Source organism: Passer montanus, unplaced genomic scaffold (assembly GCF_014805655.1).
Source record: "Passer montanus isolate IOZ18808 unplaced genomic scaffold, ASM1480565v1 scaffold86, whole genome shotgun sequence".
NCBI classification, from domain to species: domain Eukaryota; kingdom Metazoa; phylum Chordata; class Aves; order Passeriformes; family Passeridae; genus Passer; species Passer montanus.
In genome coordinates this window covers 753,130-773,452 of record NW_024373923.1, presented here as the reverse complement: position 1 = coordinate 773,452, position 20,323 = coordinate 753,130, and the positions used below count along the sequence as shown (strand labels likewise).

The window sequence follows — 20,323 nt, the reverse complement described above, 5'->3', positions numbered from 1 at the left end:
TGTGGTGCTTGGAGAAGGTACTTAATGAAATCAGGCACGAGTGAAAGCAGTTATGTTCTCCAGATAAAACACTTGACTTACCTCTCATTCTACCCAAATTTTGAGGTCAAAGAATCAAACTGCTGGTATTTAGAGTTGTCACTGTAGTCTTGATAGCTTGGGTCTGGGTTAAGTGGGAGTGTTGTCATTGAAAGTTGTTATTTTAAAGGGTTTCATTTTTACATTTAATTTCTAGAACTGCCTGGAAAAACCAATGTATCCTGAGGGAATGTGTGTTGCCAGTGCATTTTGACACTTGTGTTTGGAACAAGGGCCAATTTAATGTGTCTGGGGTGCTGCTCTAAATGCTGATACCTGAGCTCAGAGCCTCCACAGGGTCTGCTCTTACTGGTAAAGGAGCTGAGGCTTATCTGTTACAGCTCCTGCATGTCAGGAACCAGGTTATCCTAGGGTCATTTACAATCACAGGGCTGTTTAGGTTGGAAAACACCTTTAAGGTTGTTGAGTCCAACCCTTACCCAGAGCCACTGTTTCCACGTCTGAACTGTGTCCTCTGGTGCCACAGCCACAAACCTTCTGAGTACTTCCAGAGATGTTGACTCCTCCACTGCCCTAAACAACCTGTTGCAGTGCCTGACCAAGTTTCCATGAAAAAATTTTCCCTAATGTCTAATCCAAACCTCCTCTAGTGCAGCTTGAGGCTACATATGGTCCTGTCACTTGGAGCTTGGGAGCAGAGTCCAGCCCTCCCCAGCTGTCCCAGGGGGGACAGTGCACTGCTGTCAGGGAATTGTGCAGAGCCACAAGGTCCCCCTGAGCCTCCTTTGCTCCAGGCTCAGCCCCTTCCCAGCTCCCTCAGCCTCTCCTGGGGCTCCAGCCCCTTCCCAGCCCCGTTCCCTGCCCTGGACACGCTCCAGCCCCTCAGTGTCTCTCTTGTCCTGAGGGCCCAGAGCTGTCCCAGCACTGGAGGTGCCTCAGCAGGGCCAGCACAGGGCCTGTGCCCTGGGGCAGTGTCACAGCCTGGCTGGGACAGCCCAGGGGCGATTGGCCTCTTGCCCCCTGGCACCCTGGGCTCGTGTCCAGTTGCTGGCACCAACACACCCAGGGCCTTCCCAGCCAGGCATCTTTCTGCTTTACTTGCTGATTTCTTCCTCTTGCATCTGGATTTTTTAATTTCTTCCCTTAACTGAAAGATTACTGAATTCAGAATTTTTAGTTTTCTAATTTTTTACTTTCACTTTAAACCAGAAATCGTGTGGACTTCATGTGCCATATGAAACCAAGTGAAAGGAAAAGTTCCTCTTCTTCTGGGAAGGAATCTGGGAACTGGACTCTGGTAGATGAAGGAGGAGAAGAGGTACAGCAGATGACTTCTTTTGTTTCCTCTTTGTTTTCTCCTTTATGCTTTTGTTCAAGATCATTGATCTTTGTGAAATGGGTGAAGAAAATTTGACTTGTTAAGTTAAAAAGCATGATTTGAATTTGCTTTTGTTTCAGTCTCATTTTATATCTGTGGTATAACTGCAGAGTGGAGCTTCCAGTAGTGAGTATTGGCAGAGAGAATTCAAATATTTCAGTTACTTCTCACAAAACTGTACTTAGTACAACAGTGAAGCCCTTTACTATTAGTTTTATTGTAGAGCTACTGAAAATATCTGTGTTTATCTGTAGGATGAGGATCCTGAAACAAGCTGGATTCTGCTCTTGGAAGATGACTTGATTGCTCTGTTGTCACAGTTCCCATTTCATGAGCTCTTTCAGCAGTTCCTTGGGTTTACACCTGAAGGTAAATCAGTTGCTAGAGAATTATTCTTCATTTTGCTTATGCTAGTTATATTAATGACTGCCACTGCCAAGAGTGCTACTGTATTGTGAAACTCTCTGAGAAAAATATTAATGAACTTGTGCTGCAGCTTGCAGGCTAAAGAGATGAGATGGAAGTGTATGCCATGTGTATGGGATAAATAAAAACCTCTTAGCAATATGCAAAACATTAGAGTCTTTTCCCCTAGTTTGGGTTTGGTTATCAGTCAACTCCCAAAAGTGCTTTCAGAACTATTTTTCTCCCTCACCTCTTATTTGTAATTGTTTGCCAGAGGTCTTACTACCTGCATAGTTTATTTGCACTTTCATACTTAACAGGTATTTATTGTTCATTTCATAAACAAAGCATACATTCCAGTTCACACTATGGTGAATTGTTGCTTTGAGTGCTTGTTAAGTTGCTTAAAAATCCAAAATTCACACTTTTTTGACTCTTATTTTTTGTGTCTCTATCTTAGATGCTTATTTTCCTGAAAAAACATCTCCCCAGAAGATGATGAAGATTTTTGCCTTTGCAAACTCCTTAGTGGAACTTCTGTCCGTGGGATTAGAAACATTTAACAGAGCACGGTACCGACAGTTTGTGAAGAGAATTGGTCAGCTCATCAAGTAAGAGATATTTTTTTTTTCTGTGGTGTGATTGAATCACATTGAATGTAATGTATTTTATACATACATTAGATATTCAGAGCTGCTAAAAAATCCCCAGAACCAACCATCAAACAACCAAAAAATCCAACCTTCACCCAAACAGTTCTCAGGTTGGTTTTGCTCTGACATTTAGTCACTTCAACATAAGCCAGTCTGGGAATCTGAAATGGAGAATTGCAAAATCTAAATGCTGTGGGTGCACAGGAGCCAGGTGAGCTGTGGAACACCAGGCTGACTTACATTAGTGATGTTGTTAGGCTTGTCTTGGGTACTCACTGAAACCCTACAAAAAGGAATTACTTTAATTTCCCCTATCTATAAATGATGTTACTGCTTTATTTCCTTTGTTACCCAGAATTGTTTTGGGGTTTTTAGTTTGCTCCCTGTGAATTTTCCTATTGTTGCAGTAAGTAAATGTAATTGAAGCCTAAATGCTGCTTTTTATTTTTAAATCTCTATCATTCACTCTGTATGGCTTCTACGAGTGTATTCTCAAGGGGGAATACAGTGAAATCAGAAACAAAATCCATCTTTTGCTTTGTGTTATGGAGGCAGTAACTTTTGGAGTATAATTATTCTTGTATGAGATTTCTCTGTGTACTGCCATTTCATCCTGTACAGTTACCTTAAGGCACCAAAGGTTATACACAAACCAATTTGTTCTAACAGAATATTGTGCCTTGTGAGCTTGCAAAACCAAAGAAAGAGAACACAGAAATTTGACTGATACAATTTATATAGAAACCTCTGGAACCTAGAAGGCAAAATCTTGGACATGTCTCTTGTGGCTAGACTCTAATCTGGTTGCCCTTGTCTTTGTTTTCCTGTGGTGGTGACATACTTAATGATCCTTCTTTGTCTTGTTTTCTCTGCGGTGTAGGATGACCCTGTGTCATGTGAGTGACCACTGGGCCCAGTATGTTAGTGGCAATAAACAATATGGATCAGTAGAACACCCCTACTCTGTGGAAAAATTGCAACTGGAGTTTGATGAGCTGTTTTTTAGAGCTGTTCTACATGTTCTGAAGGCAAAAAGGTGGGTAATCCCTTCACTGGCTTCGTTTTGGAGGAGTTGAATAATTGAAACTGGGCTTTGGAGTAGCTTTAAATACTTAATGGTTTAAACAAGACTGAAATAAGTAGGATTTTTCAGTGCATTGGTAGCATCAGGGTGGGGAGGAATTAGGTCATGAATTATAGCAACTGACAGAAGCTCTGAAATCTTGGTCAGTTCACAATGAGGTTGGCTCAGAATATGAGGTGGTAATACACATCCTCATATTCTTAATTCTGTTGTATAGCAGAGGTGTGGGCCAGAGATGCCTCCTTTCCAAATGCTGGGATTAATCAGTGTGGAACTGTTCCTAAGTGTCTCCTCAAATCCAACAGGTTGGGAGTCTGGCTGTTCATGTCTGAGATGCCCTATGGGACCTTGTCCAGCAGCATGCTTTGGAGGCTCTTCTTTGTCATGCACTGTGCTGAGAACGAGCACCTGGAGCAGCTCTGCTCTACTCTTCAACCTGCTGACTACAAGCAAAGACTCAAAGGTAAAACTCCCCCACACAGAACCAATTCTAACCCAGTCAGCTGCTGATGCTTCAGCTGTGGGTTTAACTCTTTGAAGGCTGCATTGTTAAATGCACCCTTGGCAGCATGACTGGTCCAGTGGCTGCTGAAATGTCTTGGGCAGTTCATGGTTTGCCAGTACCTGTTTGCCCAAATTGTCATTTAACAGCAACTGATAGATTTACTGTCCTGGTTTTCTCTGTGGCTGCCTCAGAGCTGCAAGAGTGGCATGCAGGAGGTACCTCTTGTGTATTCTTGTATGACTTCTCATCTTGACCTTCAACAGTATTTGAAGTATGAGGTTTAAATCCTGAAGTACAGGCTTCTGCATCACTTAGGGTTGGTGTGGCAGTTTTGGTTTTTTGGTTTTTTTGTGACTGGTTGACTGTTGAGCTGCTGGTGCTTCTATAAATAATGTACTTTTAGAGTCCTCCTTTTTTTCCCTACTAAGTTTGCTAATTTTGTTTTTAGTAACTCACATTGTGGGAGTCTGCTCATCATCTCCAACTATGTTTCCTTTATCTCAAGACTTCTTTTCATGCATTTCTTGTCCTCAGTGGCATGTTTTATTTTTAAATTCTCTTGACTTTTGTCCCATGTTGATCTCCACAGTGAACGTGGTGTCTTCAGCTATAGCAGAACTATTTAGAGGCTAGCTGGAATGCTAGTTTCCCTCTCCTGCTGCATTCATGGATAATATTTCAGGACATGATTGACAGGGGGCCAGGTAAACAAACAGTTTACTGCTCCCTGCTTCACAGCTTTGCTGTCTTCAGGGAGAGCAGATCTCATTTTTGTCAGTTTTACTTCTCAGCTGGCTGGTATCCCAGGTAGCCTGTTACCCCATCTGCCCAGTCTTGGTGGAAAAGCAGGAGGAAATGGTAATTCTGAAAGGTTACTGAGTACCTTGACTCTGTGCAATCTCAGGTAACATTTAAGGTGATTGACGCAGAAAGGGAGAGAGATACCAAGATTGTAGTTGTGTGCACTTGATGAGGTGCTGATCTGATAAGCACTTGCCAGCCAAAACAGTAACTGTTACATCTTTATTTTTGTTTTTGCTAGAAAATGTTTACTGCGTGTATTATGGGTTGCAGTAACAAACACAGATTTTTTTTTAAAGTATAATTATCTTTTTCAGGCATTGTGTTGCTTCTAGCTAACTCTTATGTTTCAAAGTCCCTGGTATGCTGATTCAGGATTTCTTTATCCTCTTCATTCTCCTCAGTGTGTTCTGTCAGCATAATACTGTTTTCCACCAGTGTCTAGACCTAGACAGGGAATATCAACAGTTCTTCCAGTGAAATCCATCTAATCTTGTGAAATATTTTCTTTCAATGGACACTTAACAAATTAATGCTTAATTTCCTGTAATTCCTACCCTGGAAGATTATGACATTAACATTCTCTCTCTTGGGAGAGAACCATTTTTAGTGATTTCCTCTCCCAAATTAAGCATGAAAAAAGGGTAGTGAATCTACAGGTGGAAGCAAGCCTTGGTAATTGATGGAAGCTTTAGGCATCAAATCCACAGGGATGGGAGTAATGCCTTTTTGAGATTACCTAAAAGCAGACAAAATTAAGGGAATAAAAAGCAGTTATATTTATTGAAGGGCCTTCAGGTACATTTAGGGCAGACAAAGCCCCCCCAGGGCCACACCCAAAATGGATGGCGGGTCATGGGTTTTCATATTTTTATAAATTTGGTCCATTTGCATATTGGGGGTTAATCTTCCAATTACAGCTTCAGGTAATGAAAGCATTTACCCCAAGTTTGGTCTCCCCCAATTCACTTTTGTTTACATTTCTCAGGGTCTGAGGCAGTAAGGTTGATTCCCATATTCCCTTGATTCCCAGGCTTAGAGAGGAATTGTTTTGTCTGACCAAAATGGGAAAGCTGTAGCTAACTGTATATGGATTTTAGAGTTATACACTAAAGAATTGCAGAATGTATGAAAAATATAAAAACTAAAATCCTAAGGCAATCAGGAGCATAGTTGCTCTTCTAGTGAGTGGCATCCCTGCCCATGGCAAGGATTGTAAACAAGATAATATCCCTTTATCCAAGGATACTGTCATTTTATTTGTGGTCACAGTTTCTTTGCTGCCAGTATCAAGGTTTGAGAAGTCAGTGATTTTTAGGGCATCCTGAACTTGAATTGTGGTGTGATTAGAGGAAAGGAATAGGGTCAAGTACCAAGTGGATGGTGAAGATGTTATTTCTCCACTACGAGAGGACAGGATTTCAGTGGAGTCTCTCTGCTTCCCTTATTCCTTGTCCCCATCTTCAGTCCCAGGCTATGGCTTGGTGTGGGTTTGAGGTCAGTGTGGAGACCACAGCTGACCCCTTCTCCTGACTATAGGTACAATAATGTACCTGAAGTGCCTTTAGGTACAATCATGATGTTGTCATTTTTAATGTCCTTCCCCATCATGTTAAAAAAAACCCTGAAGTACAGAGTTGTCTGTAACTTCAGCATTAAGGATAAAAAATAGCATTAGGAAATGGAGGTGAGTGGATGAGGGGACCCTCTGTTTGCCTGCTGTATCTATCAGCAGTATGGTTTCTCTTGCTGTTTGGAAGAAACTGTTTTCCTAAATTGCACAATCCTCTAGCGTGCTGTTCCATGAGCTGCTTTGCCTGTACAGGCCTGACCTTCTCAGGCTGGAGTAGAGTTGCAAAATTCTTGAAAGCCCTTAAAATAGAATGTAACCTTAGTGCAAGGGTTTGATCACAAGCACACTGAGCACATGCGTGCCCAGGTTGGGTGGCTGAGTGCACAATGGATGCTTTTTCTGTATGTTCAGCTGCTATGATAAAATCACTGTAAACAGTGTTTGTTGGCATGTTGTGGTTCAGAGAAGGCAGGTCACTCTTCAATACTCTTCAATACTTTTTACAGCTCAAATGCTGCTTTCAGTGCTTGTTTTGCTACACAGACTTTCTTTAAAGTTATTTGGAAGAAATTAAAAAAACATTTTAAAGCCCTGTACAGCTTCCTTTTTATCATTACCTTCCTATTGTCCCACACCCTGAGGAATGGAATGTTTATTTGATTTTAGCAATATCTCTTTTGGATTTAGAGAAGAAACCTGCCTTAAATTTGAGTGAAAGCATGTCTTAGCCCTCCTGCTTGTGCAGGTTCAGTTCTCTGTTTTCAGATAGATTCCAAACAAATGTTTTTTCTTGTATTGTGTTTGGGAAGCTCAAACTGGCCTTTCTTTATAGCTCTTGGGTGTAATCAAGACCTGGGGCTAGATACTTGCATAATTTTAATTTGTAGTTGGCATGGAATGGTCTCCACAGATTACTTCTCTGGAATTTTGAGTGAATAAATATATAAATGCTGCTGATGAGTTTCATATTGCACTTTTATTATGTTTCTTTCACTTGACTTTTTTTTTCTAGATCCAGAGCACCTTGCACAGTTTGAAAAGTATCTTCAGTCAATGAACTGCTCAGAAGAAATTTGTCTGCTCACCACATTTGCTCAGATGGCACAAACCAAACGGGCTGATGTTGATGAGGATTTTATCAAAATTGTTGTTTTGGAGATATATGAGGTGGGTAATGTTACTGGTCTATTCAGGAAAAGAATGAAAATGCTTTTTTTATTTGTAACAGTGGAAGGTATGAGACTTTCATGGCTTTTGTAATTTGTTCTTCCATAGAATTAAAAAAGTCCTGCTTTTTAAAAAAAGCATTGAATTAAAATTTACTGAAGTACTTGTTTTTTCTGGGAAAAAGAATAGCTTTTCTGTAAGCGAAGCCAGAATGAAACAAATAAACAAAAATACATTTGTTTTATTTTTCTCATGCAGGTCTAGCTTGTAGCTCTGGAATTCCTTATGTGGTGTTTTATTTTCATTGGTTTTGGTGGGACCTAGGTTGTTTTTTTTTTCCCCTTTCGTTTGTTTGTTTGTTTTCTTTTGTTTTTTTAGTTCCTGTGGCTGTGTTGTTCCTATGTTTAGTTTTGGACAATTTTTTTTGGCACTGTGACACAGAACTTTCCTGGTCTTTTAGGGCAATCAGTTTCACTTTTCATATGGGCATTTATCAACTTTGTCTCAATGGCCAAGACCAATTTGTTTTCCAAAAGGCATTTTATTTCCATGTTAGTGGAGGTCAGCCAGCAGCAGTAACTTCTCCCTGCTCGTCTCCTCAGGTGTCCTATGTTAGTCTTTCCACAAGAGAGACGTTTTCCAAGGTTGGTCGGGAGCTCTTGGGAGCCATTGCCAGCATCCACACACAGATTATTTCTGTACTTCTGGATCGGATTAGAGAGACCATTGAGAAGGTGGGGATGGTAAGTGCTGACATCTATAATTTAAATAATTTAAATCAGACATACAGCTAAACTTAGAGGCCACACCAGGTTGTTATGAATGGATGTGTTAAAGAGCTATCTGTGGAGTTTTTGGTTATACCTCCCTTTCAGATTGCAGAGCATAGTGCTGATTATTGTTGTGTGCTGAGTACTGATTTGCACTTTCTGCTCTTTTTCCTCAAAGGTTTCTTTATATCTGTTTAAAGAACTGCCCCTGTACCTGTGGAAGCCTTCTTCATCTGAGATAGCTCTGATCCGTGACTGGTTGTTAAATTACAGCCTGACAGCAGTGGAGAATAAACTGGCTTGCATTATCTTGGAAGGGCTGAACTGGGGATTTGGTGAGCATGTAGGTATTGAAAACAGGAGCCTTGAACCTCCTCACTTTTTCAGAGGAAAAGTTTAACTCCACCTGGGAGTAGATCAGAATTTGTATACAGTTAATTGCATGCTTTTATATTATGGTTGTACACCTAATGGCACAAAATGGGAATTTCATAATTTTACAGCACTCTGCCTGAGGATTTGCTTGTGTTGTTTTCTTACAGTGCTGCATGTGAGTTTAAAATAGATATTTAAGCAGGGATTTTGTACTTCTCTAAACAAAGAAATAGCTGACAGGACAATTTTTTTATGAGTCACATGATTAAAATGCTTTTGGCTGCAGAAATAGAGGAATCTTCCAAAAAATGTGTAGGAGACTGGTGTGACTGTAATTTGCATGTAGGTGTGTTTTTCACAGTGCAAGAAAAGTAATGATTGAAATGAGACATTTCAAAACTCTGAGCATCATTTAAATGATGGGGAATTATTCCATAATATTGGATTGCTCCAGGAGCTCCATGAGTTCAGGATATAATTGAGGTTGAGTGCTGTTTCAGAGAAAAACAGAAATAGATTGGTGGAATAATGTTGCCTGTGTTCAGTGATTTAGTTCAGCATTGCATTCTGTGCATTTGGTGATGCTGAACTCTTCTCTTTGCTGTGCTGGTGGTTGTGCATGACTGCTGACTCACTTTTTTCTCCCTCTGTCTTGTAGACATATAAATAAGAATAAATGTTAGGGAAAATTAACAGAATTCTTTGCTGTGCAATAGCAATGCCATGTCTGTACCCTTTGATGTGGGGAAAAATGGCTCTGTAATGTGTAAATTGATAGAGGAATTGCTGTGTTTTCATACAAAAAACATGGTGGTGGGATTTGGTTTTGTTTTTAAAGGCAAGAGTTCAAGTGTCTGTATTATCTTATTTGGAATGGCATCTATGGATTTTTGGATTAATTATCCTATGTTCATAAAATGCACATGGAAAGTGAATATTATGATGCCTTTTAAAAAAACAATCTAGTTGTTGGGCTTTGTATTTTCCAGTGTGAGCCTAGTACTCTTTAACATTGAGCTGAATTTTTTTCATTGGGCAAGATTGTTGCCTTGATACTGCAATAATTAATTTGAACAGCCAGAAATAGACTAGGATTTATTTCTCTGTGGTGCAGCTGAGTGTACAGCTGTTAGAGACCTCTTAAATGACTCAAAGTTTTGTGTTCTGACACTGTTTTTAGCAGAATACTCTTCACCTGGATCCAGCTGTCCATTCTGAAGTTGCACTGATGGTCCTGGAAGCATATCAGAAATATCTGTCCCAAAAACCATATGCTGGGCTGCTTTCTGAAAGCATAAAACAGGTATCCTTTCTTGTTACTTAAATGGAATAACTTATGGATGGGTATAAATGGGAAAAGCTGCAGAGCAGGATCTTGTTTTCACTTTTTTTTCCTTCTATATAAAGCTGTTCTTTGTCTAACTAGAATTTTGTAACATACCAACACTCAGTGTGTCTGCACCCACAGAACAGAATTTGAAAATACTGTTAGGCTTCTGTTGAGCATCTGTGTGAGAATCACAGAATCATAGGATGTGATAGATCATACTAAAAAGATCATCCAGTGCCACCCCCTGCCTTGTGCAGGGACACCTTCCACTGTCCCAGGCTGCTCCTATCCAGCCTGGCCTTGGGCACTGCCACCCTCCCAGGAAAGAATTTCTTCTTAGGATCTGATCTGAATCTGCTGTCTCTCAGTTTGAAGCCATTCCCCCTTGTCCTGTCACTCCATGCTCTTAACAATCTCTCTCCATCTTTCTTGAAATAGAATTTTAATTTTGACCCACTTGTGAATAGGTTTGTGAATAGTCACAAACTGCTCCTCCTTTACTCATGCAGAGGTAGACAGTACTTGTGTAAAATAGGAAGGCTATTTTTCATTACTGGTGAGCATAGGAGAACTCACTCCAGCTCTTACCTTATTTGAAGACTCAAATGATAATCCCTTTGGAGCTTTTCAGCTGTGGGCAGTGTTATGTGACCTGAACACACCACATTTATTAAATTGATTTTACAGCACACTGGACTCAGGAAGGGATAACTCCAAGTTACAGAATCCAAATGAAAGGATAGAAAGATCAAAGTTAAAAAATCCTTGTGTTGTATATTCAGTCCAAGATGCTTTTATTTATTTATTCAGAGATTTTAACATTGCGCTGGGCTTTGTCTTCTCAGTATTTTTTGTATGGTGTTTTGTCCTCCTCTGTATTTTTCCCCAGCCTTTTCTTCCCATACTCTGTCTGAATGTTCCTTGTCTCTGCTCTGTTTTGACTTGCTCCTCTGCATTTCTTACCCATGGTTTGTTGTCTTGTGCCAGCCAGATGAGTTCTCTTTTTTAAGCCCATGTCAGCCCTAGTTGCCACTTATGCTGGTGAATCTGTCCTGACTTGCATGAGCCTATAACTAGAATTTGGGAGAAAATAGTGCTTAGGTTCTTGTACCCCTACTCTGAGAGGATGAAGCGTATGCATTGCCCTCCAGCTCTGCAGTTTACACTGCTCTGTCAGAACATGTACATTTTTTTTTCCCCAGAGATGTATAATTCCTTGTGATCTAGACATGGTCTTTGTGACAGTGGACACTTACACATGTGACACTGCCTGTCCACATACAGGCTTTTTTCTAGGGAGGGCCTGCCAGGTTTTAGGCTTTTCATTGACAGATAATATTTTTGCTTGGATTTTTCTGTTTCACTATGTTTAAATGTTTTAAACATTATTGTAGATTGTGTCTGGTTTTTTTTTCAGTATTAAAATTTAGTTTAAGGTCAGTATATAGCTTGGAAAAATTTAAGCAGACAGTGTAAGTTTACTTAAAGGGATGGGGGAAGGAGAGGGAGGTAGAAGTTGAGGCCATAGGAAGATAGTTGTTAGATAAACTGCATGGTATGTCTAAAAAATAACTGCTGTTGGTCTAATCCTATGAGGTTTGGGTTGGAAGGGACCCCAAAGATCACCCAGGTCCCCTTCCAAGGATCAAATCCCAGACCAGTGCCACACGTGCTGTGTCACGGCTGTGCTTCCTCTCACTCCTGCTCTGTTCCAGGTCTCCTACCTGGCCAGCATCGTTCGCTATGGGGAAACACCAGAGACTTCCTTCAATCAGTGGGCGTGGAGTCTGGTGCTGAGGCTGAAGCTGCACAGGAATGACCGTGGGGTGCAGCAGAGTGGGCTGGCTGTCCCCGCCTGCGACAGCGCGCTGGACACGGCCGAGTCGGTCACACTGCACCCCCTGCTCAAGGCTGTGAAGGCAAACGTCCCCATCGGCTGCTACCTGGCACTGGCAATGACCACCCTGGGACACAGGTGAGGCCTTTTGAGTGTTTGCCTCTGCCCCAGGAACTGAGCAGGCTCCCTAATGCTGAGCTGAGGGTTGTTAAGAGCTTTGTGCCTGTTTAAAGAGTAAAGGGCTTGTGATGAAAGGGATCGAGCAGATTGTCATCTCTCTTCTGAGGAGAAGCTGGTCAGTCTGGAGAAGAGCAAAAGGGGATCTCATTAATGCAGATATACATCTCAAAGGCAGGTGTCCAGAGTATGGTGCTGGACTCTTTTCAGCAAGCAATGGCCGCAACTAAAACACAAGCAGTTTCACCTCAACATGGGGAAGAACTTCATTTTGCTGAGGATAGGAGAACCTTGGAACAGCTGCCCAAGGAGTTCATGGATTCTCCCTTTCTGGAGACATTTCAAACCCACATAGACTCGTTCCTTTGTCTCCTGTTCTGGGTGACACTGCCTTGGAGGGGTTTGGACTAGATAATCTCAAGGTCTTTTCCAGCCCCACCTTTCTGTGATTCTGTGATTGTAGTTTCACAGAATCCCAGAATCATTTAGGTTGGGAAAGACCTCCAAGTTTATCAAGTCCCACCTGTGACCAATCCCCACCTTGTCACCCAACCCAGAACACTGAGTGCCATGTCATTCCTTGATCACCTCCAGGGATGGAGAGTCCAGCAACTACCTGGACAGCCTGTTCCAGTGCTTAATAATCCTTTTTGGGAAGAAATTATTCCTGAATTCATTCAAACAACATGCTATTTCCTTTTTTTTTGCTAGTAGTACTTTTTTGCCTTCTTCATTTTAGGGTTCAGTCATAAGAAATAGTACTGAAGCTGAGGGTTAACAGTAATTTCTCTGGACAGGAGTAACTTTGAACCACACTTACTGAAAGGATTGTTCTAGAGGTAATTTTTTTTTATCAGGGCAGCACTGCATTCAGAAAATAGTGAGGAGAAAAAACCCGCTCCTCTGGGAATGGTAAATAAAGAGCATTATAAGAGCAGTGAACCTCTTAGCCATGACTGTGTTCCAACACAGTCTTTTCCAGTGCATTTAGCTGGTTTGTGGGTAAGGCTTGTGGACATAATCAAATGTTCTTGTTTGATGTACAGAGCCACACAAAATTTTATCAGTTCTCACCAGAACTGTTTTCCCTGAGTCTGTGATCCCTTTGGTTATGTGCTGTGCTATTTAAGATTTCCACTAACTTGTTTTCTATGTATAATGCTATGTTACTCTTCCAAGGAAATATTATCTGGCCTTTCTTCTCCTTCTCCTAGGAAGCCATTGCTTCATGATAAGATTGTGCCATAGATACTTTAAAGCACTGGAGTAGTTTGAGACTGATATTAAGGTATTTTGGGTTGAGAGTGGAAGTTTTTCCATAACTTTGAGCATTAAATAGAAAACCAAAGAACCTCCTCAGTTTGTTCCCCTGCACCTTCTCTGTTTGGCCTTTGCTTTTTACCTGGAGAGGGAGGTGAATTGTCCAAGTTAGTCAAGAATAGTGAGTTTAGTGAGTGATAGTAATTTGATGAAGGCTTGCATCTCTAGTGATTTTTGGAAGATGGGAGGCTGCTCCCCTAAAAGGGATTTGTGAAGGAAGGAGATACTTAGTAAATATTTGAGAAGGAAATACTTGGCAAATCTGTCAGCTATTGAATGACTCCTGCAGCTGAAGGAAAAAACTCTGTATTTAGCTATTTAGATTTTCAAAGATAAAGTGTAAAGTTATGAATGTCTTTACATCTCAGTTAATAAAAACTAAATAAATTGTCTCTCTTTCTGCTGCTAGTGAATATGTTTTTCTTAAATTATTTTGTTTTGTTTTCTGACAGCATTGAGAAATTCTGTGCTGAAGGGATCCCTCTTTTGGGTGTACTAGTCCAGTCTAGACATCTGAGAACAGTAGTCCATGTGCTGGATAAAATTTTACCCTTGTTTTACTCTTGCCAGTATTACCTCCTGAAGAATGAACAGTAAGCATTATATGTTCATAATATGTTCATTTTTTAATCTTATACATTTGTTTAATTTATTCATAGTTGCAGTGAAAGTTAATAATAATCTTTTGGTTTAGACATCTGACAGTCTCCCAGACAAATCCTGAGTAAGATTTGGGTGCTGATGTAGATCAAGAGCTGGTATTTAGTCCTGATGAGCTGCCTTGAATTACAGGCTGGTGTGAAATGTTCATACTGTGCCCAGTGTATGGCTGAACTGGAGCAATTAAATCTGCATTGTGGTTGTGAATCAAAGCCTTTCTGTTTGTGTCTCACTGGTGATGTTGAGCTGATTTTAAATTCTCTAGAAGCAGGCTTTCTGTTTAATATGCAGTGAGAGATATTTCAATTTCATTTGTTGACATCCCTAGGTTTTTATCTTATGTGGAACTGTTCCTTCATCTGGATAGTGGAGTCCCTCAAGGAGTCACCCAGCAGGTTACCCATAAAGTGACACAGCACTTGACAGGAGTGAACTATGGAGAAAATGTTAAGCTGCTCAGTAGTATGATACAGGTAAGAAGATTATGTAAAGAAGAAAAGGGGGAGAGAGTGTTGAAAACCAAGCTTATTTGACTGAGTTAGTGTTAAAGGTTAGAAAGGATACTGAATGTGGCAGTTCAGTCACAGAGTACCCTGTATCACACATTAGGAGTTGGAGAGTTTCAAGAAACCAAACCTTTCTTAAACTTGCTAAATCTGGCAATGCATGTGACACTAGCAACAATATTTACCTTTCAGACTTCTTGGAAAATTCATTTTTCCATACCAGGTCAAAACTGTTTAAAAAAGGAAATGTAAAATGCAGCACTTCTTTCTTGTTTGTGTTATTTGAGGAATGCAGCAGAGATATTAATGTTTGCAAGTTCTGCATTTTGCCATTAATTTAGGGTACTGGAAAAATGTTCTTGAGTTAGGGAGCAGTAGTGTTTTTTTTTAAGTGCAGAGAGGTCAAAACCCAAGGCCCTCTAACAATAGAAAGGGATAGTGGAAACAGACCTACTCTGGGGAGGCCTTTTGCAGGAACAGCAGCCTGGACTTTTGAAATAGGTGCTGTTTATGCCTGCAGGTGTCCTGCTTAAGGCTCTTAAGGCTTCTGTGTCTGTTTTTACTGATTGCACAAGATCCTCTGCTCTCCAGGCTTCAGAATCTGCAGAAGTTTGCAGGCTGAGGATGACAAAGCTGTCCTTACTTGGGTATAGAGAGTGTTGCTGTAAATTATTTCATTTCAGGATAGCCCCACAGCCTCAAGCAACTCAAACAGTCCCACAATAAATTCTAAAGCTTTGCTCAAAGCTGAGATCTGTTGACCAACTTTACTCTTTAATTTGTCAGACTCACATTTTTTTGAGTGACCATCCAAATGGAGTGGGGCCAGCTGCAGTCCTGGAGTTCTGGGTGCAGGTGCTCACCAGCCAGCAGCTGTGGCACAGGGACCGGGCCACGCTCTGCCTGCTGGATGACTTGTGCAAAGCTGCTTTTCAGTACAGCCAAGAGGACTGTGTGCAAAAGCTGCTTTACCAGCAGCACAAGGTAAATACAGAGCTGTGGTGTTTTGGTGTGGCTGTTGGGTAAATGGTCAGCTTGTGTGTTGCACAGTCAGATTTTGATGTGAGTGTATTTTCCTGAAGTGCAACAAGAACGACTGTGAAATCCTAGTGTGGTTTGGGATGGGGGGGACTGTACAGTCCATCCAGTTCCACTGTCCAGGAACAACTTCCACTACCCCAGGATGCTCCAAGCCCTGTCCAAGCTGTTCTTCAGCACTTCCAGGGATGAGGCAGCCACAGCTTCTCTGGACAGCCAGTCATCATGATGAGTGAGGAGGTTATCTGATTTTTTCTGAGTTGGTCCAGAAAATTTTTTTCTGTGTCAGTCAAGACTAATGAAATGTCTGATATTTTAATGATAATGATGATAATTGCTACTAAAACCAGTTTGGAACACAGTTTTCATTCGTATGAGTTCTAGTGTGGTTTATCTTCTTTGCATTTCAAATCTTTGATGGAGTGTTTAGGACAAAATGGAGCGCCCTGTCCTGAAAAAAAACAAACAGTTTTTGCAACAGGACTTTTTCACTGAAATAGAAGCTCCAAGCAGGCATTTCACTGGTTCCTGGCTGAGCTGAGGTTGGAAAGTAGCAACAGGAGGTGGAAAAGAACCTGGATAAAAATTGAGTGATCTCCTGTAGCTTCTAAATCACCTGCTGATGAAAAACCCCAAATGTTTTCTTTTCTGTGCAGAATGCTTTGGGCTATCACTGTGACAAGGGTATGCTGTCCTCACTGGTCAGCTGGATTGTGGCAGGGAATGTCACACCATCCTTTGTGGAGGGCAGTGCCAACTCCTCTCAGGTGAGATATATGGTGGTGTTTTGTGATGGGAAAAGCAGCAGCTAGGATTTTTTTTTCTTTGGTTTGGTTTGGGGTTTTTTTGGGTTTTTTTTTGTTTTTTTTTTTTCCCTTTGGTTTGGTTTTTTTTTCAGTTTTCTCTCTTGGTCACTTTTTCTTCCTGTCCCAGAGTTTTCTTGTGATAAAATCTCAGTTTAGCCTAAGAGAATGCTGTGGGTTTATTGCACTAAAAGGAACATGGATGTTTTGCACAGGGAGAGTTTGTTTAATCTGCATCAAAGAATTAATATGATAGGATATATTAGTTAAATTTTCTTGTAATCTACTATTGTTCTTGATCTGTTTAAGAAGATAGAAATGCGTAAAGCCTGACTTTTCTTTCAGATCAGTCTTTATCTGATAAATACTTTGAATTCAAGTTACTTTCTCTCTGCTTAAGTGAGCTCCTTATTCAAGCAAAAAGGAAAGGAAAACCCTGCAGTACCTCAGACAGAGATGTGTGGTGCAGGTGGAAGAGAGGAGATCTTATTTTACTGAGTTTGAGAAGGTTGTTTCCTCCAGAGCTCCCTGGGTGGTTCTGTCAGTTGTGTCTGCTTTTCCCCTTCTTTCCCAAAATGGTACAAAGGGGAAGTTTGAATTTAAGGATAAAGAGGTTTTCTTGTTGAGATGTGATAGTGCCTTTTGCAACTCTGCAATGAGAATCTGTCAAACACTTACTCCTCTTAAGAAATCATCAAGCTTCCTGATCCTGCCCCTGCCATTTTGTTATCAATATTTTTGTCATTTCTGTGTTGTCCAGGTCTGGTTTGCATGGACGGTGTTGAATATGGAGTCAATATTTGAAGAAGATTCACAGCTTCGCAGAGTTGTGGAGGGGGAGCTGGTTATCAATGCTTTAACTCCTGATCAAGCTTTGAAAGTGAGACAACTTTTCAATCTTTTTTCATTAAAATTAGAGAGAACTGCTGGAGAAAAGTGTTCCCTTATGTACTACTTTCTTACCAGGATAAATGTATAAATAATGCTTTACTTGGCTGTGCAGGAGAAAATATACTGCAGGGAAATAGTCATTTACTTTTTGAGTGTATTTGAGTTCTTTTACATTTAAAAGCTACAATGGAAATACCTGATTATATCAATATTTACAGAAAGCTAATTTGTGCTTTTGCATAATTTTCTGGGTTATCTAAATGCCTCACAACCTTCAGTGGATTTATTCTATACCCCTGATATGGGGAGTGCTTATTTTTCAGGTGGGAAGATGTGTCTGTATTCCAAACAGATAATTTCTCAGATGACCTGAATTGTGCAGAAGACTGGCCTTTACTTTTCCTTGTTTTCTGAACTATTTTCCAGGGCTTTCAAAATTACTTAGGTCGCTCCTTTAACAAGGCACTTAATTAACTACTTCAGGCTACATTGCAGCCTTTTCCAGCTTCTTTGCCCAAATTCAGTTAGAAATTCTGGAGTGAAGCAAGTGGAAAGCCGTCCATTCTCAAAGTGTAACTTTTGTCCTGTCCTTTGTCTCAGCTCTTTTGGTGTGTTTCAACAAAGGAGGTGTCCCTGTGAAAATAGGTTTGCTTGCCTTGTGTCAAGTACACGTCTTGCATCCTTGGAGCTGGTCTGAGAGCATTTGTTCTTTGGCTTGCTTGTCTTGATTTAGCTGGAAAACAAAAAGAGTGTGGAAAAGAGGTTTGGTGTAGGGGATGAGGAAGTAAGAAGTCTGCTCCCAGTCTTGGGAACTCAGAAAGGCCTCCCATTCCCCTGCTTCAGGCACAGTCCAGGGGAGCTTGGAGTGGGACTGTTTAATAATTTAGTGTGTCTGTGGGGTTGCTAAGATGGGATGCTGCTGCTTATAGTTTGCTTTGCTTTTGTTCTGCTTATGCTTCTGTGTTCTCTCTTCACATTAATTATACTATGCATTTCAAATTTTCACTAGAGCTGTATTAAATGTAATCTGGAAAAAGCTAAAAGTAGCATGCTGGAGGTCTAAACCGGGGCCATCTACTTCTGTGAGGAAGAGCAGTAATTAACTGTAATTAACACCAGCGCCCATATGTTTGCCTTGTGTCAGAGCCATCATGCTGGGGTTTGTAAACACCAGAGATGTAGGTCTGCTTCAGCATAACTGTGAGATGGGCAGCTCATCCTTCAAGGCCTGCAACAGATGTGTGACTGCTTCCAGAGTTTTCTCCTCTGTAATTACCAAGTGTTCACACTGTGTTAATCTGCTCAGTTAACCTGTGACAGCCTGTTACAGCACCACACTGTCTGGAAATGTTGTTTCTGCAGAAAGCCCAGACCCAGCTGAAGCTGCCCATCGTCCCTTCCCTCCAGAGGCTCATGATTTACCGCTGGGCTCACCAGGCCCTGGCTACCCCTGCAGATCACCCTCTCATGCCACTGGTCTGGCAGAAATTCTTCCTCCTGTACCTTCACCGACCAGGACCACAGTATGGGTGAGTCTGACCTGCTCCAGCACATTATCAAGCATTAATTAAGTGCACAGCAAGTGAGAGTCAGTGCCTTACACTGCCTGCTCCCGCAAGCAGTGGGTGCCAGTAGCTTCTCTGGTGAGCCAGTTTGTCTGCAGAAATGCTGATTTGACATTTGCAACAAGGCTTAGTGATGCTTTCTTGTTCATTTTTAGATTACCTGTAGATGGCTGTATTGGAAGACGCTTTTTTCAGAGTGCAGCTCATGTTAACTTGCTAAATGAGATGAAGCAGCGGCTGACGGAGGTGGCAGACTTCCACCACGCTGCCAGTAAAGCACTGAGAGTGGAGAGTCCTGAGGGCAGTGACGGGTCACCAGAGAAGGCCAGCTGCTCAGCTGATTACCTGACTTCACCTGAGCTGCATAAGGAACTTGTCAGGTAAAAAAGAAAAAAGCCTGCCCAGTTCCATGTTAATCAATGCAACTGCCTGAGTAACTGCTACAGCACAGTCATGGCTGTGTGAGTAATGAAAGTATGTGACCTTAGATGTACTGGAGGCATTTAGTAAAAGCATAAAATCAGAGAACATTCAGATTTGAAAAAGCCTTTAAAGATCATCAAGTCTAGCACTTAACCTAGCACTGTCAAGACCACCACTAGCCCATGTCCCCATGTGCATATTTGGGTTCAAATCCATTCCTCTGTTTGCATAACTTGTTTAGTTTGAGAGGGGGATGGTTTTACTACTAAAAATAAAACATTGTTGATAGGTTTGTCACTTCCTTTAGGGGAAGAGCTTTGCTTTTTAATGAATGGTAGCCCCATGCTGGCAAAATATTTATTATTTAGGCATATTTGCTACTTGTATGTACATCTACTAGCTATAAGTGTAAAAGGCTAGTTGGTATGTATATATGTTTGTCACAGACCAGAGCCTGAATTTATGTCTGAGTAAGATTACTTCATCAGATAATTTACTGTTGTCTTCAGCACATGGTTCTAGCAGTTTACTTGGTTAGCAACCTAAAGGTTAGCTCTGCCAGGTGTGTTCTGTGCCACCTGGAAAATGGTAAATCTGCTTACCAAAACCTCACCACAGGACTTGCTTTTTGTCTTGGAGTAGGCTAAGGAGAGAGACAAGTCACTCACTGCTACTCAGCTGGGGAATTCCCACTTTTGTGAGGAATAGTACCTCATGTACACTAAATCTGAGGAAGTATGTAAATATTGCTAGGAAATAGTTGAAAGGATTATCTGAAATATTTGAAAAGAGTCCCTTTTTAAGGGGCCATGGACATGTGGAATCTGAGCTTCTGCTCAGTGTTCCCCTCAGCAGTCAGTAGGTACTGTACAAACAAACGAGGGAGATCATAAATCCCACTTGATTGTCTGTGAAAAATAATCCAGAGATGGTCACAGGTTGAACTTGATTAATATTTTCAGTCTTTGATTTCAAATAAGTTTCCTGCTCCAGCAGAAAACCAGAGTACTCTACGCCCAAATA

The 20,323-nt window shown here is 41.1% G+C and overlaps 1 protein-coding gene across 1 annotated transcript in view; it reads left to right on the top strand.

Moving 5' to 3' along the window:
- EPG5 (ectopic P-granules autophagy protein 5 homolog) overlaps positions 1 to 20,323 on the top strand; it is a gene marked incomplete at its 5' end in the record, with an annotated part of 54,789 nt that overhangs the window by 9,977 nt on the left and 24,489 nt on the right. The window contains 17 exons of the mRNA XM_039733350.1: positions 1,249 to 1,357; positions 1,672 to 1,786; positions 2,283 to 2,433; positions 3,356 to 3,511; positions 3,865 to 4,022; positions 7,451 to 7,605; positions 8,208 to 8,348; positions 8,554 to 8,718; positions 9,931 to 10,053; positions 11,796 to 12,055; positions 13,867 to 14,007; positions 14,403 to 14,547; positions 15,367 to 15,564; positions 16,275 to 16,385; positions 17,182 to 17,301; positions 18,675 to 18,841; positions 19,033 to 19,257. Of these exons, the coding sequence (XP_039589284.1) occupies positions 1,249 to 1,357; positions 1,672 to 1,786; positions 2,283 to 2,433; positions 3,356 to 3,511; positions 3,865 to 4,022; positions 7,451 to 7,605; positions 8,208 to 8,348; positions 8,554 to 8,718; positions 9,931 to 10,053; positions 11,796 to 12,055; positions 13,867 to 14,007; positions 14,403 to 14,547; positions 15,367 to 15,564; positions 16,275 to 16,385; positions 17,182 to 17,301; positions 18,675 to 18,841; positions 19,033 to 19,257 (2,640 nt within the window). The remainder of the gene's footprint in view (positions 1 to 1,248; positions 1,358 to 1,671; positions 1,787 to 2,282; positions 2,434 to 3,355; positions 3,512 to 3,864; positions 4,023 to 7,450; positions 7,606 to 8,207; positions 8,349 to 8,553; positions 8,719 to 9,930; positions 10,054 to 11,795; positions 12,056 to 13,866; positions 14,008 to 14,402; positions 14,548 to 15,366; positions 15,565 to 16,274; positions 16,386 to 17,181; positions 17,302 to 18,674; positions 18,842 to 19,032; positions 19,258 to 20,323) is intronic.